This window comes from Mastigoproctus giganteus, chromosome 2 (genome assembly GCF_048544385.1).
Source record: "Mastigoproctus giganteus isolate SK-2022 chromosome 2, ASM4854438v1, whole genome shotgun sequence".
Taxonomy (NCBI): Eukaryota; Metazoa; Arthropoda; class Arachnida; order Uropygi; family Thelyphonidae; genus Mastigoproctus; species Mastigoproctus giganteus.
The window spans coordinates 257,921,672-257,945,231 of record NC_143576.1 but is presented as its reverse complement, the minus strand read 5'-3'; the positions used below and the strand labels follow the sequence as shown (position 1 = coordinate 257,945,231).

At 34.3% G+C, this 23,560-nt stretch overlaps 1 protein-coding gene across 3 annotated transcripts in view; it reads left to right on the top strand.

Moving 5' to 3' along the window:
* Positions 1 to 23,560, top strand: part of LOC150090411 (peroxidase-like) — a 265,140-nt gene that overhangs the window by 143,250 nt on the left and 98,330 nt on the right. For all 3 annotated transcript variants that reach the window (XM_090389871.1, XM_090389869.1, XM_090389870.1), the window contains 4 exons: positions 1,047 to 1,180; positions 6,718 to 6,882; positions 12,188 to 12,390; positions 22,390 to 22,559. In XM_090389871.1, the coding sequence (XP_090245997.1) occupies positions 1,047 to 1,180; positions 6,718 to 6,882; positions 12,188 to 12,390; positions 22,390 to 22,559 (672 nt within the window). The remainder of the gene's footprint in view (positions 1 to 1,046; positions 1,181 to 6,717; positions 6,883 to 12,187; positions 12,391 to 22,389; positions 22,560 to 23,560) is intronic.

Below are 23,560 nucleotides of genomic sequence, written 5' to 3'. Positions count from 1 at the left end.
AATGACCACCGCATATCCCGGAGCAACATGGCCTTAGTTGCTAATGCTCCTAAAAACCAAACAACAACAACAGCCAGCTTCAATCAAATTCAGCAAGCATAATTGCAAGTGCTGCATAAGTCTTTAGGGAAATTCCGACTTACATAAAATTCGACTTATGCAGAGTTCCTCGGAGCGCAACCCTTACAAAAATCGGGGAGTGCCTGTATAAAGTTTAAGAGCATTACACAAACTACTGTTTTATTACTAATATTTTATATTTATATAAAATATAAGTAATAAAATTATATATTTTTAATTTTTATATTATGCATTATAATTTTTTAGCCCTCCAATGTGAAAGTATTTTTTCTCTGAAACATATTCATTGATATTTTCTCTGATACTTACTAGACAGGCATTTAAAATTGGCATTACAGTACATGACAACATTTGCTGTGACTTTGTTTATTATCAATTGTTTACAATTAAGAAATTAAGCTGTTGTTTACATTTCTAACCACTGGCTGCCTATTAGTCATTATAAATGTTTACAGATGTAAATAAGTTCAGTTGTTAGGTTCTTGGTATTCAATGAAATATGCTTCGTCAAACTGCTTAACCACTAGGTATATCTCTTAAAAATCTAGGCCCTATTAATCTGTGGTGGTATCAGATTTTAGAGTCTCTGTATGTTAGATATTGTTTTAGTTTTTTTTACATATAATATTCAGTCTTCAAACATGAAATAATAATTGTTTTCTGTGTTAAAATGTTATGTTAGTTTAATAGTTTGTATTTATTAAAAAAGGTGGGGAAGAGTCTTTTAGAAAGGTGTTTTCATTAAATTACTTTAATGATATCCACATAATTATGTGTTGAGTTCTTCTGCTTTACAACTACAATGAAGATTCCTAAAGTGAATCACTATACTCTGCAATCAGCACGTTATAGGTATCTTTTACCATATTTATAAATATTTTATTATTGGAACCATTTGAGAAAAAGTTTCATACAGAATCATAGCATTAATTGTCTGTTTACCAGTAATATTTAGTGTTTTACAGGCAATGAAACAATTTATCATCGTGATCTGGCAGTCTCAGATAGATATTACTGGGGATATGATCCCAGCCTGAATCCCACAATAAGCAATGTATTTGCAACTGCTGCTTTTCGATTTGGTCACAGCCAGATACAGGTAAGTTCATAACTAATGGATAGTGAATAAAACCATTCTGCCAATCGATATATCATTGTCATCCATCATCCTCATTTCTGTCAGCATCTCACTGTAGGATCTTTCCATTATTTTAATGCAATGTTTCCATCTTGTCTCCTGTAGGCATATTCAAAACAGTCATTCTCTATTTTTGGTTCACTGTATTTCTTTATCCCCCCCCCTGTTTATGCAATAGGGACCTGTTTATACAATAGGATATCTCTATGAAAGATATCTAAAGATGAATATATCCCTAAATCTTTAATTTAGGGATATATTCATTTTTAGATATCTTTCATAGAGATACTTAATTTAGGGATATATTCATTATTTAAGGAAGAAGAGAGAGAGAGAGAGAGAGAGAGAGAATATCTTCAGGAATTAAAACAAGACATTATATCAAAAATTAAAACTAATCTTCTTTAAAGCTAGAGGACAGTAATCTTTTATTTTAAAAATCAGCAATGAGGTTAAAATTTGCAAATAAGATATTTCAATATTTACACTTCTTTTCATGCTGGACACTTGAAAGCATTTTAAAATGCTATAAAATAGTTATTGGCCAAAACAGTCAAACAGCCTGTATCATTTAATGATGTAAGAAATGAATGTAGAACTTATCCTAATATCTGGACAATCAAACTCAAGTTAAAAAAAAAAAGCCTTAGGCACTATCATGCTTTAATTTATAATTGAGAAAAATAGTGGCAAGCTTTCAAGTAAATTTCATAATAATGGTAAAAAGTCATTGTACAGACTTATGGAGCACATCCTGCAGGATTCATATCTCATAAGTATATTCTTTCCATCAACTCCTATAATGGAAAGAAAATAAAGAGAATGCATCTAGAAGATCTCATAGCTTAATCAAGTAGCAAAGCCAAAAAAGAAAAAAAGAAATGTGCTTCCTTTTCAGCTAAAAAGTGAAGGTTTTAAGGAAGTTTGATTATGGTGGTCAGCATACCTTGACTTTTCCAAGAGATTGATATTGAAAAAATAACAATATATGATATAAAAGCCCAAAAGAAAAAGGATTATTAATTTTTTTTTTACTGAAAGTGAAATGGTAGCAAGTATTGCTCAAAGAAAAATGTCATTGTATTCATGACAGTGATTTAGATAGAAAGAGTGATGCACAAGCGGTTCTGCCAGCATAGGAGTGAAGACATTCCTCTATCTGGACCTGTGTTGATAGAAAAAAAAAAAAAACAAGAGCCTACCATGACAAAATGACATTTGAAGGTAACTGTGATTATTCTACTGGATGGTTCAAAAAGGACCATTGAACTTGCTATCTCAAAGTTTTGAACAAAAGCTATCTGCTGATCATGAAGCTTCAAAGGAGAAACAACTTTTAGTTTAGAGCAGATCTATAATATTGATAAGACAGGTTTATTTTGGAATTAATATATTAACACAATTGTTTTTAGTCACTTATATAGAAATAAATTAATTAATCTTTACTTTTGATTTTTGATAAGTAATATACATTCTTTGCTATTGAATGCACACTTTTAAACTCATTCCTTCTTTGCAAACATCCTGTTTGACTATTGGGAGGGATTTCTGAATACTTTTAGCCACCTACTTCAGTTTCTAATGATTTAAAATGAGAATCAGGGGCGAAAGGAGTCCAAAGAGAGAATAATAATAATATCAGCATATCTTAATGCAGCTGACACCCACACTTCTCGTGATAGGAAAGAATGCTAAACAAAGCACCTTCAAGGATATTAAAAATTTTTCCTTGTAATTTATTGAGCCAACATGTATGAATGGATCACTCAGTAAATCTTTGGTGACTGGTTGAATTATCATTTTGTGCTGAAAGTCAGGGATCATGCCAAGAATGTTGGGTTCCAAATGATGAAAAATCTTGTTGTTTCATCACTGCACAGCCCATCCACCAGCAGAAACTATGTTGGTTTCAAACATCTACTGATATTTCCAGTATGTACTGATTAATAGTACATATTAGCCACCAAACTGTATATCTGTGATCCAGCCTATGGATCAGGACATAATCAGTTATTTTAAGCAGAGTAGCCCAATTTTTATGCACTAAAAGAAGTTGGACACCATAGGAAAATCAATGGTTTGGAGAGGTGTTGGTTCTCATTTCATTGAAAACTGGAGCAATTCTTAAAGGGTATCTTCAATTGGGGGGCTGTAGTTAGCCCATCTCAGATGGAGGAAGTAGGGCTTTTCCCCACAATGAATTACTCTGTGTTTCTAATCTGCATAACATGCAACTCATTGCACTGATTTGCATGTTGTGCAAGTTCACATGGCATGGCTGATCCTGACCAAGCTTGAACAGAGACAATATGGACAGTGCCGGCCACAAGCATGTTCAACCAGTTCTGTCGAACAGGGCCCCACACTCAAATGGTCTAAATAATAACGTCATCCGCATCTTTTCCGCATTTCTATCAACGAGCCTACCACTGTCTTAATGTCTAGTAACTGTACTCACATTATCGTCACTCCAAGAGTTGAAGAATTTGAAAAATTAAAAAATTACTATTACAAAAATACCCCACATTTATTTTTGCACAGAACCTCAGGGCCCCTGCAAGTAATTCTTGAATAGGGTCCAGCCCTAAATAAGGACAGTATCAATTGGAGTATCAAGAACTGGTGCACTATGGCCTAAGTAGTTGTTGTACCAAAATTTCAAAGAACAAGTATCTGAATGATGAATTGATGTGGCATTGTACAGAATCAATCAGCTGACTTTAAACTGATCTAAAGGTTTCTTGTGTGAGGAATGCAAAATGTTGCCAAAAACTATTGGAAAGTTTGAAATATTCAAGGCAAAATTATACCATATTAACACAATTGTTTTTAGTCACTTATATAGAAATAAATTAATTAATATTTACTTTTGCTAAGTAATATACATTCTCTGCTACTGAATGCACACTTTTAATTTAAGTAACTGCTTACTTTATTTTGACATAACTTCTCCAGTAGATAATCTGAAACTGCTCCCATCCTGAAATTGGCACAAATTATTAAAGATATACCTGATGTGATCCACTCAAACTGCAATACAATGTATTTTTTGTGCAATATTTTTCCAATTTTTTGTTCCAGTATTTTCGATAACACAGTGTATTTCATTGATATTGTAAGAAAAAGTAACTGATATTTAAAAGTGTGTGATGACTTCATTAGAAGAGAACAGGTGCTGTCACTGGAATGGCCAACTCATAGTCTGATCTTAATCCCTTATATCTCTTCCAAAATATACCCTACTCTGCATCATATTTTAGGCAGGAAGAAGTGAAAAGCTTCACACAGTTTCATCCTCAAAATCCTGTCATTGAACACCTTTGACAATACAACAATTTCCAAAATAGATAAGGACCTGTATATATAATTTGAAAGGATTCTGGGCTACTTATTTTTATTTTTTAGGCAGCATATCAGTAAATACAAATGGATGAAAGAATTTTCCAGTGGCTAATCCCAAACATTTATAATAAAGCTAATGAGTTGTGAGGGACTTATAGCTATGACACCTTTGTAACATTGATGCAATAACATTATTGCATCAATGTTATTTACAAAACAATTTAAAAGTTTTAAAAACATTCACTGAACAGTCAACATGTTTAGTGAATTATCATCGTAGCTCTTCATGTGCAAATAGCAAAACTTGTACACATCATTCCTTATTGATGAGTGGCTAACCTTGTTCATGAATAGCAATTAGACAATTCCATGAGCTAAAAAATTTCTTGATATCATTGAAATATATTAAAACCATATGCCTCCAAGGCAAAATTTCCACCCTGCATAATCAGCTCAGATTCTTTGCTTTAGTGAATGGCCAATCCAGGAACTAAATTTTCTGATTCTCAAGTAGTTTGCCAGATTTTGGAGGTTAGACTCTTCTCTAGAGACAGCTCTACAGATATGTGATAGTATATAAAACAATTGCATTTTTTACTGGTAGTACTCTATATTTATGTGGTGCCTTCTTAAAGAATGTGTTGTTAGTTGATTTTTTTTGTGCAAGTATTGAAACATCAAATATATTCATATCCTGTGATATACCATGTTAAATAATTCATTTTGTAAAATCATTGTGCTTGTAAAACTACTTTATTCAATTTCAGGTTCATGTTTTATTTAACATATTCAATGAATTGCAACCCCAGGGGCTCACATCTGGTGAGTATGGGCTTGGCACACCCAGGGTCCTGAGCTGGATATCATAATTCTTCTCTTCCTTGGTGATTCCCTTCTACTTTTGACTCACTCTCTCTCAGGGTAACTCGGGAATTTTTTTTTTTTTTTTTTTGGCTGGTGCAGCATAAGCTTCAGGCTTCCTTGCACCATGTAGCTAATAATAATAATTGTTTATTTAAGTCCCAGGATGAGTAATATTTTTTTTGTGTGTTAAATTAATTGTTTTTGAGTTTATTTGATTTGTAACATAATTTATTCCAGTCATACCTTGCAAAAAGGTTGTTTCTAGTTAGCATTCAAATTAGGAGTTAAGATGTCCAATATCTGGAAATATCATTTATCCAAAATATGTCATACCTAGATCATTTTGGACAAATGATATTCTACTGTATGAGATATGGTTGAATTAAAACTTTTTTTTCATGTGTGTAATATCATCATCATCATCATCAGCCATTTTCAATCCACTGCAGGATGAAGGCCTCTCCAGCAACTTTCCAGTTCCTTCTGTTTTGAGCACTGGCCATCCATTTACTACTCAAAAACTCATGAATTTCATCTATCCACTTCCGCCTTTGTCTTCCAGGTTTTCTTCTAGCTCCTCTTGGGTACCATTCTGTTATTTTCTTAGTCCATCTGTCATCATGTCTTCGAGCTATGTGTCCTGCCCAAGACCATTTTAGTTCTTTAGTTTTGATAAGAATGTCCTTTACTTGAGTTTGCTGCCTAATCCATGTGTTTCTCTTCTTATCTAACAGTCTGATTCCCAGTATAATTCGTTCCATTCTTCGCTGTGTAGTTCTTAGCTTCTCTTCCATTCTTTTGGTGAGTGCCCAAGTTTCACTTCCATAAGTCATGGTGGGGAGTGTGTAATATAATAACTATATATTATCCAAATTGGATAATAACTATGCCGTTTCAGTAACCATGTGTGCAACTTAACATATACAAACCTAGTGAAGTGAAAAAACTTCTTATATAATCCAGAATAATTTAAGAGTGCATTGAACACTGACAGGATTCATCATTTTTTATATTTTAAAAGTTTTATATAGAATTTAATAAGAAAATTCTTGATGGTGTTTATAATTAAGTTATTATTTGTTTTGTTTTTTTTTTTCTAAATTGCCTGAATAGGTTTATAGCAACTTATATGATTTTTTTATTTTTTTAATCTCAGATATTCTTATTCTGAATTATGCATGTCCATCTTTAAGTTCTCTTTTCTGTTTATCTCAATATAAATATTGTATATACAAACATATTTTGCACTCCATTTTTTTTCTGAACTGTTTTTTTTTTATTTATTTATTTAGGATGTTGTAGAATTAACAGAAGCAGCTCATAAATCTACAACTATGGTGCCTATGCATGAAACCTTTTTCAATCCTGCCCTACTGTACAGAAAGGGGATAGATCAGTTAATTACAGGAATGATCAATCAGTTTTCTCACAGTGTTGACAGCCACATTAGTGCAGAGGTAAAATCATAAGTATTAATAAGCAATGTGGGAAATAAATCTCTTTGATATACAATCTGGACAGCCTAGATCAATTGTGAATGGAATGTTTGAGTCACTACCAACAGTATACACATTTGGTGGGTATAAAAAACGAATCCCTACTCAAACTGAGTGAGTTGAGATAGTTATTCCTGTCCACTTTGCATATAAGCTGAATTATTTCCTGAGAGCTCTGAGAATAGACTTTAACATTTTGTTCATTATATAGCACTGCAGTAGTGATGGTTCTTCATCTGGGAAAAAAGGATACCATGGAGTCTATCATTTGGATACTGGTGGAGCAGTTTTCTATGATACACCTTCAATCCTCAGGCATGATTTAATACAGAAATACAAAACAAGTTAATTTATGGGCTATGATCAATTGGCTGTAAAGTCACATCATATTGTCGCTTTCATGTCATTGATCAATGCAGTGTGGAATGTGTATCTGATAACAGCATCACATGAAGATGCAGGGTGATGCTAATGTGCCACCACTCTTATGCTTTTAAATTTGTAGAAAGTCAAGACATTAGGCATAGTAGTATTTTGAAGGACTCATTTGATCTTAACTGCAGCTCTCATTTTGTATGTTGAGTAAAATAAAAAATCAAATATTTTCTCAGCCAATGATATAACTAAGCACAAACACCACAATAAGATATATGATACCATATATCTGTTATTGTGGTTCAGTATCTGGATATTGTGGTTCAATCACTGAATATTGATGGTTCAACTAGTGATGTTCCTGCTTAGGTGGCTAACAAACTAAAGAGTATTTTGCATCTACATTCACACATGAGGAGTTATTCAGGAAGAGGTGAAGTAAACTCTAGCAGTGAGCTAGATGATTTTGTAATAACTGAGAGGAAAGTGGAGGAGAAATTGCTGAGAATAAACATAAAAAAGGCACCCGGGGTGGATGGGATCTATCCAGTTATATTAAAAGAGGCAGCAAAGGAAGTAAGCAAACTCTTAGCCATAATTATGAGAGCTTCTTTGGACTCAGGGTGCATCCATACTGAGTTACCCATAGACTGGAGATGTGCAAATGTGACCCCAATTCACAAAGGAGGATCAAAGGCTGATACAAGTAATTATAGACCTGTGAGTTTAACTTCTGTTCCAGGAAAATTAATGGAGGCACTGGTTAAAGAAGCACTGCAGGATCATCTAGACAAGACTTCAGTTATAGCTCAGACACAGCATGGTTTTGTTGAGGGAATGTCTTGCCTGACCAACTTGATTGGATACTATGATGCAGTCACAAAAGAACTGGATGTAGGGAATAACTTTGATATTACATATTTGGATCTTAGAAAGGCTTTTGATAGTATCAAAAGCCTTTCTAAGATCCAAATATGTAATGGAAGACTGCTGCACAAATTGGAGCAGTGTGGCATTGGAAGCAAGTTGCTGCTATGTATAAAGGGAAAGTTGAGGGGGAGAAGACAGAGAGTGGTAATCAATGGACACTACTCATCGTGGACTAATGTTATTAGTGGAGTCCATCAGGGTTCAGTGTTGGGTCCATTGTTGTTTTCTGTATTTATAAATGATATTGATATTATTTATAAATGATATTGATAATGATGGTATATAAGGTTTAATGCAGATGATACAAAGGTTGGCAGGGTTGTTAAGGACACTACTGACAGTATGCTGCTGCAACAAGATCTGGAAAGGTTGAGCAGATGGGCTGAGAGGTGGCAAATGAAGTTTAACATTGACAAATGTAAAGTATTACATATGGGAAACAGTAACCCCAGAGCAACATATCAACTCTGTGATACTACACTGACAGTGGTAGAGAATGAAAAGGACCTGGGAGTAATTGTGAAGGCAGATATGAAGTTTTCTGAGCAGTGCAGACGGGCTGCAAGAGTAGCTCATGGTGTCTTATCAATGATATACAGGAATTTTTCTAGCATGGATAAGGAAGTGATTATTCCCTTGTATAAGGCAATGGTCAGGCCACATCTTGAGTACTGTATACAGGTCTGGAGGCCTCATTTCAACAAGGATGTGGAGCTGCTGGAACGAGTACAGAGAAGGGAAACAAGTTTAGTGAATGGAACAAAGGGTTGCTCTTATGAAGAAAGGCTTAAGTTTTGCAAATTACAGTGTCTAGAGACTAGGCACCAGCGAGGTGATCTGATAGAAGTGTATGAGCATGAATGGTTTGAGCATGCTCAATGCTGATGGGATTCTTCCTCTTGCTCAGATTAAGAACCTGAGGGGTCACAGATTCAAATTGAGGAAAGACAGTTGTAGAATAGATGTATGGAAATTTGCCTTTAGCCAGCGGGTAGCTGGTTGGTGGAACAGACTTCCATCGCTTGTTGTGGAAGTTGATAGCCTAAATAAATTTAAGGCTCAGCTGGACAGGTATTTCGAACAAACGGAGGGGTGAAATGGGAGTGGTTTTTTTGGCTGATGCTGCATAAGCTTGCTTTCTTGCATCATATGCCTCTACTAATGCTAATGCTATGGTTATATTTATGTTTGATATATTATTATATATTTGTTGAATAATTCTGTATAATATGTTGCAGTCCCCAAAATTTGCCTTTTTAGCCGATTTGGCTCTTGGCCCAAAAATGGCTCCTGATCCCCTGTACTACTGCATAATGGAACTCAGAAACTATTGGAGAAACAGGACAAACTTTTGGAGCGAATGGATGGGTGAAATGGGAAGTGTTTTTTTGACTGATGCTGTATAAGCTTGCTTTCTTGCATTATATGCCTCTAATAACTCTAATGCTATTCAATATTTTGATCATATCATTAGAACATACAGCTCAGTATGAACTCATGTAAGACAATAGTTCCCAATGTTTTTTGACTGACGAACCCCTTTCCACATAATATTTTTATCATGAAACACTAAGCCTATATTCTCTGAAATTATAATAGTTCTGAATTTTTATTATAAATTATTTCCAGTACTATGTTTTTATAAGCATAATATTGCATAATACTATAAAATTATTATCGAGTACCTATGCACAACAATGGCCTTTGAGGATGAAAAAAAAATTAGTATGGAAAACATATTTATTTAACATGATATACTGTAAAATAATAAACTAATTATAAGGAATTGTGGGAGATGTGGTTTGCCTAATTGGCAATTCTTTACTTCATATTTAATTTTATTTTACTATATTCTTTTTAATATATTACTATATTCTTATAATTTTTTAAAATTATAACTAATAATAAACAAAGATAGAATATAGTATGGCCTTCCATTCATTGTTTTCCTCTTTGCTGTTGTATTTCCTGTTAGATCTTCAGCTGTAGCCACAGTAAGTTGCTCTTTTTCTTCTAATCCTTGCAACTGAAGTTTAACATTGACAAATGCAAAGTACTGCATATGGATAGAAGTAATCCCAGACAAACGTACCAACTGTGTGGTACTAAACTTAGGGTGGTAGAAAATGAAAAAGACCTGGGAGTAACTGTGCAGTCAGATATGAAGTTTTCTGAGCAATGCAGATAGGCTGCAAGAGCAAGTCATGTGGTTTTGTCAATGATATACAGGAATTTTGCTAGCAGGGAAAAGGAGGTGATTATCCCTTTGTATAAGGCAATGGTCAGGCCACGCCTTAAGTACTGTGTACAAGTCTGGAGGCCTCATTTTAGGAAGGATGTAGATTTGCTTGAGCATGTACAGAGAAGGGCAACAAGATTGGTGTGGGGAATGAAGGGATCCTCTTACCAAGAGATGCTTAAGTTCTGCAAATTGCAGCGGCTGGAGACTAAGCACCTGTGAGGTGATCTGATTGAGGTGTATAAGGCCTTGAATGGGTTGAGCATGCTGAATTCTGATGGGATTCTTCCACTTGCTCAGGTTACAAACCTAAGGGGTCATAAATTCAAATTGAGGAAAGACAGTTATAGAATAGATGTGCGGAAATTTTCCTTTAGCCAGCAGGTGGTTAATTGCTAGAACAAACTTCCATCTGTTGTTGTGGAAGTTGATACCTTAAATAAATTCATGGAGGAACTGGATAAACTTTTAGAGGGAATGGTTGTGTGAATTTTTTTTTTTTTTTTTTTTTTTTGGCTGATGCTACATAAGCTCATACACTTGCATCACATGCCTTTATTACTATCTGTCTTCCTGTTGATCTGACTTTAGGTCTGTTAATATTAGTATTGGCTATATATTAGCACAAGGAACTTAGAGGCTTTTGTTCCACCAGCCACCAAAAAAAAAAAAAAACCTACCTGCGAGTTTGCTTCTTTTCACAGGAACCCATTTAGCAGACCTCTGAATTTCTCCAAGCCATCAGCCTCAACTGCCTATGGAGGCAACTTATTCCAATGGTTAACAACTTGCTGGCTAAAGGAAACTTTCTACAATCAAGTCTCTACAACTTGATTGTAGAAAATTTCCTTTTCTAGGCATAACTCTTTTAATTTGAATTATGCCTTCTAGTTCTAGTATTACTTAATACTATAAAATTTCATCTTCATTCATTAATTTTACTCTCCCCCCCCCTCAGGGCCTTAACAGAAATCTGTGAGATCCGAATGTTTTCTGGCATTGATCCTTCAAATTGTAATGTTATTATTATAAGTTGGCTTCACAGTTTTCCAGTACAAATAACCGGTACTTGCTTTTTGAGATGTATAATTGTAATCTTTGGGTATAAATATAACAAATATATATTTGTTATAATTTAATGTTCTCTGTGCGTCCGTTACACCGTAATCAAGAAAGAGAAGATACAGCCTGAAGTTTATGGAAATTTTCACCCCTGCTATTATTATTCACTGTTGCTTTGAATATTCACGGCATATTGTTATACAAACACTTCCATCTGGTGCTGTACAAGTGAGTAGTTTGAATAAATTTAGGAAGAATCAGGCAAATTATTGCCTGATGAGGGATTTTTTTTTTTTTTTTGCTGATGTTATATCAGTTTGCTTCCTAGCATAATTTTCCATTGCTAATACTAAATACTAATGTGAATGGGTAAAGCAAATATTTTTATGTACAATATTCTAGTTGATTTTGATTATGGCAGTATGTAATTGGAAATTTTTTAAATTAAATATTTTCTGTAAATTATGAACAAAACATCTTACAGGAATGTATCCTCTGTTTATAACAATTTTAGTAGAAAAATATATTTTAATTTTAAATCATTTTGGTTTAAGTCATAGTTTTCTAAGAATATATCCCTGTTTTAAACATAGTACTACCTGTGTATAAAATAATGAATTCTCTTAGTTTATTATAATTGTTTGTTTGCTATCATTTTAGGTCCAAAATCATCTATTCCAGCCAAAACACAGTGGTTTTGGACTTGATCTTTCTGCAATTAGCATACAGAGAGGTCGAGATCATGGTCTTCCATCCTACTTACGGTGGCGCGAATTCTGTAAGCTGCCATCAGTTCATAAATGGAAAGACTTACAAGGCACAATGAATGATCATTACATAAAAAAGTTCAGACAATTGTATATGTAAGTAATCTCTGATTGTTGTGTGTTGCATTTCCCCTTTACATCTATTTGCCAATTATACAAATTCAAACTTTCAGTTTAATTTTGTAACTCAACATTAGCTGTAAGTTTTCTAATGATATGCCATGCTATATTGAGCATATTTTTTAGTTTTAGTTATACTTTTAATTTAAAAAAAAGATGAAAGTTTCTCTTATAGACAGTAATAGGCATGCATAAATATGAATTCATAAAATCTATGTTAAAAAAAATGCAAAAGTGCAGAACAACTATTCGTTCTGCAACTAATTTAGAAAATAGAACTTAAATCAATAAAATAAACAAACAGAAAAGTTTGTTTATATTCTGGGTTAATCATATGGCATGCAAAATATTAGCATTTTCATTATTTTAACAGTCACACTTAGCACTAAGTTAATCATTTGGTAATCACATGGAGGTGGGGGAAGAGTCATCTTAAGTCCAATTTTTTTTTTTTTTTTTCGTTTTTTGCATTTTACTCTGATTTCACTGTGAAACCATTCGATTTACTATGGAGTAATTCAAAAATTTGTGGAATCATACTGAATACAGTAAAACATGCTACAAAGTTGCAATATCTTTGCAATATGAGGTGTAGCTGTAAAGTTCCAGGAATGACTTTGTAAGTAGGTTAAAATTGAGCTTGCCAGTTATTTGAAAAATTTATAATGGTTGTGAGTTACTAGCAGTGAAACTGCTCCATGAACAACAATCATCTGGGCAACAAGAGGGTGTTCAACTATGTTTTCCATCAGGCACTATCCACTGATCGAGAAACTTTGATCAACTGATGCAGTACCATGAAATAATATTGAAATCTTACAGATGAAACATAGAAGGGCTGTATTTTTATAATGCTTTCACTCAAACCTTCATCAGAAATATATCAAGTTTGTCAGTTGATGAATAATGATAACTACACAACATGCAACACACTGCACAACTGAAGATCCACTTATCTGTGAAAAATCATGGTTTAGTTGATCGGAAAACTCCTAGCGACACAATGTTTCTAAATGAAACATTTCAGTGCTATAGTTACTTGAAGAAACATGGAGGAATAAACTCAAAATGATATCAGGTGAAATGCATGTAGCTCCTTTCACTATTTTATATTTCAAAGGACACTTCTGAATAAATTTTAAATATAAAATTTTAAACAACTTTACACATTCTTCCTCATTCAAGCATTTCATATGTGTAGGAACTTCTAAACCAATGTCTATAAGCTGAACTGACTTGAAATTATTTGCATTTATCATATCCACAGCTAAGAGCTTTGGAAACAATTTTACTGCAAGTATAGCATCTTTCAAGAAATAAACTATTCTAGCTCTTTATACACCAGGATAAATATTTTAATGAATGAGCATCACACTATAAACTCTTTATAGTTCTTGTTCACATACATAATTTGAGTAAGAATAAGGATAAAAAATTTGTCTTCTTTCTCAAACTGTTGATGTCATATCATAAGAGGTATCTCTAATTCAGTGTCCATGGCATAAAGGGATTGTAACATGATGCTTATTTATTAAAATATTTATCATGGTGTATATAGTGTTAGAATAGTTTATTTCTCAATGGATATCATCGGTGAAGAAAACATAATTTAAAAACATGATTAAAGCCATAGCATCTTTCTTTACAACATGCACAGATTGCTGTACATAAATGGAAGCAAAGAATTATTTGATATTTAGTTAGAAAAGTTTTAATTTGACTATAAAAATTATTATTTTTCAGAAGAATTAGATTCACAGCTTCTACATATTTCTATAGTTCTCTACTGTCACTCAGATCTGCTGGCATAATGTCTATCAGATAGTTTTATTTTTAGTTCATTTCAGCACTTGAGGGGACACTTAAGAGAAGCCAGAATGATGTTAAAGGTCTGCTCGAAATTTGAGAATAAAATTAATTCTTCCTCACCAATATTCTCTAAATGATAATACAGCATTTTCTATTTTTGTTTCAATTAACTTTGAATAAGTGTAATACAGTGAGGTGGGAAATTTTTCCCCTCCACCCTACGTCACCCTTTTTCAACTACTCAACACCCCCCCCCCACCACGCTTTTGAAATATGGCAATGGAACATGCCCGGGCTATAAAAAATGGCCTCGACATATATTCACCCTCCTTTGAAGATGGTATTAATGAAAAGCCCCCATCAGGCTTCAGAACATCATCTCCCTTTATGCTTACAATTACTCCCAATGCAAGAATTTAGGACAAAAGCTGGCTTTTTCCTTCGTCCTCCTTCCATATAATTGCAATTGCAACACCTTCTGAATTACACCTCACCCAGATGCAGCTATTCTTGAAGAAAACCCCAGGTAAGAGTATTCTTCTGCCTTAAAATAAAATATATAATATTCCTTTAAAATTTCCAAAAATAGCCTATACTACCCTTATCAAATAAATCCACAAAATTTATTTTAAATTCATAATGAGATTGCAGATCCTTTACAAGGAAAAATTACAATAAATTATTAGCATCTGTCCGATTTTATGAAAATTAGTGGGTCTCGACTACTCAAGTTGTCTGCCCAACTTTACTTTGAATTATGAATATTTAAATTTTTTGGTGTTTAATAGACACCACGAGTGACTGTATGTTTCTTGTACTCCACTCCATTCCTCACATAGCATCTGTGTAATGTGATCATGTGTACCTATTTGATAGGGAAAATTTCGGTTCCAGAGTGCTGTCCTGGTATTCCAAAAAGCTAAGCAAAACATCACATTACTTAATTACAAAATATTACTTAATTACAATAAAGTAATTAAGTAATTGCCAAATTCAGGGTAATAGTGCAGAAGAATACATTTATATTTTTGTGTGATGTTTATTTATTTATTTTTTTTTTTTAGAAAACCCCAAACACGAAAGGTATCAAAACCTATAGTACTTAGTACCGTGCGTCTCCGTAGCCAGGTGGGAAGGAGCAGCAGTGCGTAGTACACGCTACTTGATTAGACCGGGGTTCGAGCCCGTCACCACCAAATACAGAGGATGCGGAAAGGTCAGGGAATGACCACCGCATATCCCGGAGCAATATGGCCTTAGTTGCTAATGCTCCTAAAAACCAAATAACAACAACTTAGTACCGTGCATGGGCTGAAGGAGAAGTATGGGGGGAGGGGGATGCCGGAAACTTTGCTCTAGAGACTAAATAAAATCTTTGATAAATTATAGGTGTACAATAAAATGCAGTTTTGCAATGAATAACATAAATATAAATGAATAATGATATTACTAAAGATATTTATTCATGTTAACCGATATATTTTAAGAATTAAGAACATTGGTAATGACCTGCTCTTCATGGCAATCTGACTACTCCTCATTCAAATTCCATAGTTAATTAGAATTTTCTTCCCCACTGAAATTCTAAGGCTAAAAATTACTTTTTTATATGTTTATTTTTATTCGGTATTTTGTAAAATGTAAATAATTATGATGTTCAGTTGAAATAAAAAGTGTGTGTGCCAATAATTGCCAATAGTTGCAATATTGGGGGAGACAAGTGACCTTGTAAATTCTAAGGTGTACCACAAAAACATTCCTTATTACTGGTTTTCTCATTTATTTTTGTTGATATTTTGTAACTGAATTTTGTAAATCGATACCATTTTCAATTTAACAAAAAGCTGAAGGATAATTTTTTAAAAACTAAAATTTATGCAAAAATTTTAGTTTTTAAAAATAATTTATAAAATTATAAAATTTAATTTTATAATTTTATTATTATAAAATTTATATTATTTATATATATTATAAATTATAAAATTATAAAATTTTATAATTTATAAAATTTATAAAATATTTATGCAAAACTGATGCCTTGTGGCTTTGGTTTTGGCTGTAAGTGACAGAGGGTTAAACAGAAAATACAAAGATTAAAGAAATTTTGGTACTTTTCCTCATTTTTAACCAGTGCTGTTTTGAAAGCTCCATGAACTATTTGAAGTATGCAAGTACTTGTATAAAACATTTCTGGTTCATTTTCAGTATAAGCTTTTAGGTTCCACAAGAATTTAATATTAATATTTGACCATCTAAAGGAATATGCTAAATTTATTAATGAATAACCTAATTTTCTTAATGCAAAAGAAAATTATCAAGCAAACCCAAGACTGTGGAGTGGTCCAAGAAAACAAACATTAAATACCTTGTAGAAACATTATTTGATAAATAATCTGAACACCACAATAATATTCATTTTCTCCTTTTGACACACTTCACTGAACTTTCATCAAATGAACCATGATATTACAGTACAGTTCTTCAGCTGATCTTGAAAGGAAGGACTCAGTCCATTAGTAATGACATATGCTAACTTATTTTGATACATTTTTTGGTGATTAAACTGTCTAGGAATGTGATCAGAAATAAATTAGAGTTCACTGCACCACAATTTAAACAGTAGTTCATTACTTTTTTCTGTGCCCAAATAACTTCTGCATATGTCACTTAATCAGCAACCAAAAAAATACAAATAAATTTGAAATTCCTAGATGAAGCAGACTGTTGATGACCTGCTGAGTAAAGACTCCTCTGAACTGCCTGTAGAATTTGTGATAATGTCTTTCTCTTGTCTGAAATCAAGATGCAGATGGTTTTCTTGAAGTTTTTCCAACTGATGATGTATTTACATGATGTATTTATACATCATCCAACTGATGATGTATCATTGTGAACTTTTACAGAAGTAACACCAGTGCCCTCCATCTGAAATGTAGATTTACAAAATACATAGTAAGCTTCTTTTTTTTTTAAAACAGTGTCGAATGACTTTACTATCCAGTCCTTATGAAGGCATAATCATTTTTCTTGGTGACTACTCTTTCTAACAAAACTCTAACTAATAAAACTAAACAAAACTAACAGTATTAATCAGGCCAAATGATGCAAAGAAGCAAAACTTATTCTGCATCTGCTAAAATTAAAATCAAATAATAAAAAAATAATAATCTCCCAAGTCACTTGCAATTTGCCTGTTTCTAAAGAAATTCAATTCTGACTCTCTACCTCAACAACATCAAAATGAAAGAAATTAACTCTTTCATTTTAGGTTCCATGAATTTTGAATCACCCTTTATTATTAAGATTTACAAAGGGAAAAAAATGGTTTACTTTTCAATAAAATATCATTATCAAATGTTACTAATTACACTCACACACTAGCAAGGCTTTTGTGGATTTATTGGATGATTGTTTTCTACACCAGCATGTTCGTGAGGCAACAAGAGGGAGCAATACTCTTGATCTGATTATCAGTAGTGATTCTTCATGCATTAGGAATCTGCAGATAAATGAACCACTGGGTGGCAGTGATCACAGTGTGCTGAAGTGGGATTTACTCAAGGAGGTAACTACCATCAGAGGTAAAGGGAAGGGTTTTTGCTTTCGTAAAGGCGACTATGATGGTCTGAGACAGTATTTAAATTCTATACAGTGGGACCAACTGATGATGTTACCAACAGCAAATTCAAAATGGGAAGCATTCAAGGAACTAATCTTGGAAGCTACCAGGCTTTACATACCAACCAAGAAATATTGTTCAAGGTTCAGGCCTAAATGGTTGTCAGATGAACTAATGAGACATATGGCAGAGAAGAAAAATGCATGGGATACATACAAATTAATGGGTGACGTGGAAGCCTATGATAGATATAAGTTGGTCTGTAACCAAGTCACAAAGGAGATTAGGCAGGCAAAGGCAGATTATGAGAAATCCTTGGCAAAGGATGCAAAGAAAAACAGAAAAGAGTTCTTTACCTATTTAAACTCAAGAAGGAAAGGGATGAATCAGATTGGTCCACTGGATGTTGATGGTTCAACAGTTGAGGATCCAGCTCAGGTGGCTAACAATCTAAACGAGTATTTTGCATCTACATTCACACATGAGGAGTTATTCAGGAAGGGGAATGTCGTAGGTGAAGTAAACATTGGCAGTGAGCTAGATGATTTTCTAATAACTGAGAGGAAAGTGGAGGAGAAATTGTTGAGGATAAACATAAAAAAGGCACCCGGGGTGGATGGTTCTATCCAGTTATATTAAAGGAGGCAGCAAAGGAAGTAAGCAAACCCCTAGCCATAATTATGAGAGCTTCTTTGGACTCAGGGGAGGTACCCATGGACTGGAGATGTGCAAATGTTACCCCAATTCACAAAGGAGGATCAAAGGCTGACACAAGTAATTATAGACCTGTTAGTTTAACTTCGGTTCCAGGAAAATTAATGGAGGCATTGGTTAAAGAAGCACTGCAGGATCATCTGGACAAGAATTCAGTTATAGCTCAGACACAGCATGGGTTTGTTAAGGGCAGGTCTTGTCTGACCAATTTGATTGGATACTATGATGTAGTCACAAAAGAACTGGATGCAGGGAATAACTTTGATATTATATATTTGGATCTTAGAAAGGCTTTTGATACTGTTGCGCATGGAAGACTGCTGCACAAATTGGAGAAGTGTAGCATTCGAGGCAAATTGCTGCTATGGATAAAGGGATGGTTGAGTGGCAGAAGACAGAGAGTGGTAATCAATGGACACTGCTCAACGTGGACTAATGTTATTAGTGGAGTTCCTCAGGGTTCAGTGTTGGGTCCATTGTTGTTTTCTGTATTTATAAATGATATTGATGATGGTGTATCAGGCTTAATGTCTAAGTTTGCAGACGATACAAAGGTTGGCAGGGTTGTTAAGGACACTACTGATACTATGCTGCTGCAACAGGATCTGGAAAGGTTGAGCAGATGGGCTGAGAGGTGGCAAATGAAGTTTAACATTGACAAATGTAAAGTACTACATATGGGAAACAGTAACCCCAGATCAACATATGAACTCTGTGGTACTACGCTGACAGTGGTAGAGAATGAAATGGACCTGGGGGTAATTGTGCAGGCTGATATGAAGTTCTCTGAGCAGTGCAGACGAGCTGCAAGGGTAGCTCATGGTGTCTTGTCAATGATATACAGGAATTTTTCTAGCAGATACAGGGATGTGATTATTCCCTTGTATAAGGCATTGGTCAGGCCACACCTTGAGTACTGTATACAGGTCTGGAGGCCTCATTTCAAGAAGGATGTAGAGCTGATGGAACGAGTACAGAGAAGGGCAACAAGATTAGTGAATGGAACAAAGGGTTGCTCTTACGAAGAAAGGCTTAAGTTTTGCAAATTACAGAGCCTGGAGACTAGGCATCGCCGAGGTGATCTGATAGAGGTGTACAAGGCTTTGAATGGCTTGAGCATGCTCAATGCCGATGGGATTCTTCCTCTTGCTCAGAATAATCACTTGAGAGGGCATAAATTCAAATTGAGGAAGGACGGATGTCGGATAGATGTGCGGAAATTCGCCTTTAGCCAGCGGGCAGTTGGTTTGTGGAATAGACTTCCATCGCTTGTTGTTGAAGTTGATAGCCTAAACAAATTTAAGGCTCAGCTGGACAGGTATTTCGAACGAATTGAGGGGTGAAATGGGAGTAGTGGTTTTTTTTTTTTTTTTTTTTTTTTGGCTGATGCTGAATAAGCTTGCTTTCTTGCATCCCTCTACTAATGCTAATGCTAATGCTAATAAATACAATATCCTGAGCAAAAAATACTGCTAATTACATTGAACTTGTTTATAATGAGTTTATAAAAGGTGGATTGCAAGGTGTGTTCGCTGTATCTGAGTACTCGTTATATCTGGGTTAGGTGATTTGGAACAATAGAAGTGTAGGAACCAGAGGCAAACATGAATTACAAACTGTTAAAGATTTTAACTTACGTATGGAAATTATTTTTGGTCCTAAAAGGGCCGATTATTTCGAAAAGTGATTATCTAATTTTCAGGAATGAATGTAGAGTCATTTGACTGGTCTTCTGTTTTTGTCTCAACTTTCTTCTGATCGGACTTAAGGCACTGAATACCTCTGCATCAGTATCGTCTGTAGCTTCGAAAAAGTGCTGAAGGTTCTCTACACTGTCTAAAGCTGCTCCATATGACGGAGGCTGAATGGAGTTTTCTTCGTCTACTTCTTCTTCACTTTCTTCACCTGCTACTCGGATAGTTTCTACGATGTCCTCTGTTGTAAGCGTTCCCAAAGTTATGACATCATCATCTACATGCTCCCAACTGTCGACGTTTGGAAGTTGATTCAAATACTCTGGACTCTTTTTTTGCAATCACTCAGATAACGGAATGTGATCTTCCTCGATGGTAACGTTATCTTGCTTTGACTGAAATCCAGCCTTCTTGAAAGTTTTGAATGCAACTTTGTGAAACACATCGCTCATAAAGTATATGGTATTGAGAACTGAGATTTTCGTTTCAATTCCCTTGTCTATTCTGTCAATGAGCAAAAGGACCAAGCTGCAACGAACGTGAGTTTTGAAATGTCTGATCACACCTTGATCCATTGGATGTAGCACTACTGTAGTGTTTGGAGGCAAAAAAAAAAGCATTATGTGACTTAGATTGTTGACTTTCTGTGGATGTGCAGGACAGTTATCTACAACAAGTGTAATTTTGTGTTTTTCTGTACGAAGATCTTTGTCCCACTTTTTGAGGTAATCCGTGAAAATATCTGAAGTCATTCAAGCTTTTCTGTTCGACATATAAGCCACTGGAAGTTGCTTCACATTCTTGAAGCATCTTGGTTTGGCAGACTTTCCAATCACTAGAAGCCTTCTTTTATCTGTCCCAGACATATTCGTGCAGATAGCCACTGTAAGTCTATTCTTTGACAACTTTCCTCCAATGCATTTTTCATCCTGGAATTTCAAAGTTTGGTCAGGAGTGACATTATAGAAAATTCCAGCTTCATCCATATTGTAGTTGTCATCGTCAGTGTAGCCTTGAGAATGAAGCGGCCACACGTCGGTCATCCACGTAGATGTTATCTCCATGTCCACTGCAGATGCTTCTCCAGTGATTTTGCCATAGCAAATTTTATGCTGATTCTTAAAACGATCAAGCCACCCATTTGAGCAACAAAATTCTGCATAGTTGAAAAGCTGTATAAATTCTTCTGCTTTAACCTTTACGATTGGTCCACATATGGGTAACCAACATTTCTTTGTATAGTGAACCATTTCAGCAGAGCTTGATCAACATCACCTTTGTCGCATTTCTTAAGTCTCTTCGCATTTGTTACGTTGTCATCACAGGCCTTCAACACTGCATCTCTATTTTTCCACAGTGTTGAAACAGTAGATGAAGAAAGTCGGAAAAACAAGTAGGAACTTTCTTCTCGTTTGTAAAGGATGACAAGAAGCACTCGGTTTGCTGCACATGGCGGTTATGTTCCCTCGTTATATCTGGGACATGCTTGTTATATCTGAATTGAATGCTACGTGTTTTTAAATGAGATCAAACAAAATATCTCAGTTTACTCGTTGTAAGTGGGCTTGTTATAAACGAGTTTAACTATATATGATTAAGTGCATTGTGGACACTAATGGTATTCATGCTCGTAACACCCTAGTGGCTAAAAATAGAAACATATTTATGCATGGTTGCTCTTAGAAGTATAGTGTATTTGTTAAATAACATTCCTCCGAGATTTCAATTCTGTAACTAGTAACTGAAGAGACATATTGCTGTAAATCATGGAAGAAATTTTATAATCACTAGTATTTTCTAAAGAGACTTAATAAGAATAGGAACCAAAAATTTTATTTTTTAATCATTATTTTTTCTTTCTCATATATTAAGGATTTTCATAAGCTTTGCTGTGATTATCTTTAATGTATTCAAAGTATTCTCATCAAAGAAAAAAAAATCATCTTAAATAACACTACAAATAAAAGTTAATTTAATATTAAATGAATATTTGTATAACATCTACATAAAATAGATTGTAGTATGTCTGGTTAAAGTAAAATGCTAATTTTGGTAAACACTATATTTGTTTAAGTTAACAAGTTGCACAAAGGCAGTGTTTTGGTTATCAATTACTAATCATGTATGTTGTATTTTTAGGTCTATAGAAGACATTGATCTGATACCTGCTGCTCTAGCTGAAGTAGCTGCCACAGGTTCATTATTAGCACCTACTCATATGTGCCTGATTATTGAACAATTTGCCACAATAAGGAAATCTGACCGATATTGGTATGAAAATGGAGGCCAGCCTAGCTCTTTTACACCAGGTAAAATACTGAACGATTTTAGCCATCACGTGTATGGGTCATAATAACAGATCATCAGCCATTTTTTTTTTATCAATTATTTTAAATGCAAGTATGCAATATAAGAAATAAAATAATGTCAGCCAAAAAATAACAGCATTTAAAAAATTTTCATAAGCCTATCTTTTCTACAGTAAACCCATTCTCATATTACTTATTTTCATTCACAATAAATACAGTATAAAATTTGTACCCAGAGAGTTCATAGCATATCATTTGATAGGACAAGATAATTAAGTTGGTATTTGTTTTTCATGAATCAGAATATTGGCTTAATATAGAAGATTCAGAAGTATTACTATGATTTTTTTTAGTGTTTCTCACCAACCATTGAAGTAAAAGATGAAAAACCAAATTCTTAAAATTTTAATATTTACAATAAATTTATTTACAAACAAAACAAAATACCATATTACTGATGATAGCAATTTTAAAATAAGACAACTGTGATATACAGTAAATATACAAGGTGATAATACAAATACCGAATTTAAAATACAATAAAATATACTAGGTTAAAAGCGCTAAAATACTAACTGAAGCTTTCAAAGGCTTCTGCCTTCTTTCTCAACAGTGTACTTCTATTCTGTGGTGCATCATTAAATACCAGCAGGTTCGTGGTGCGTCTCACGTAAACCTATACTGTTCCCGTCCAAACCGGAAGTGGCTCGGGAGCGTTTCAGGCAAAAACGTTCATCCCCTCCAAGGATTACCGCCTCAAAGAGGGGATGAATGCGTGTGCCCCTATCTCTATTTATATTATTCTCAATAGAACTAATTCGTAAGCTCTCGAGCCACTTGCAGTCCCAAAATCCATGCGCCCGATCAGTGATGACAGCTTCGTCTGGGGAGATTTGATGTTGCTTCTCCCAGAAATGTTCAGCTACGGCGGATTTACCATAGTCTGCATTTCTTATTGCATTTGTGTGCTCCCCCAGACGATCTTTGAGATGCCGTTTTGT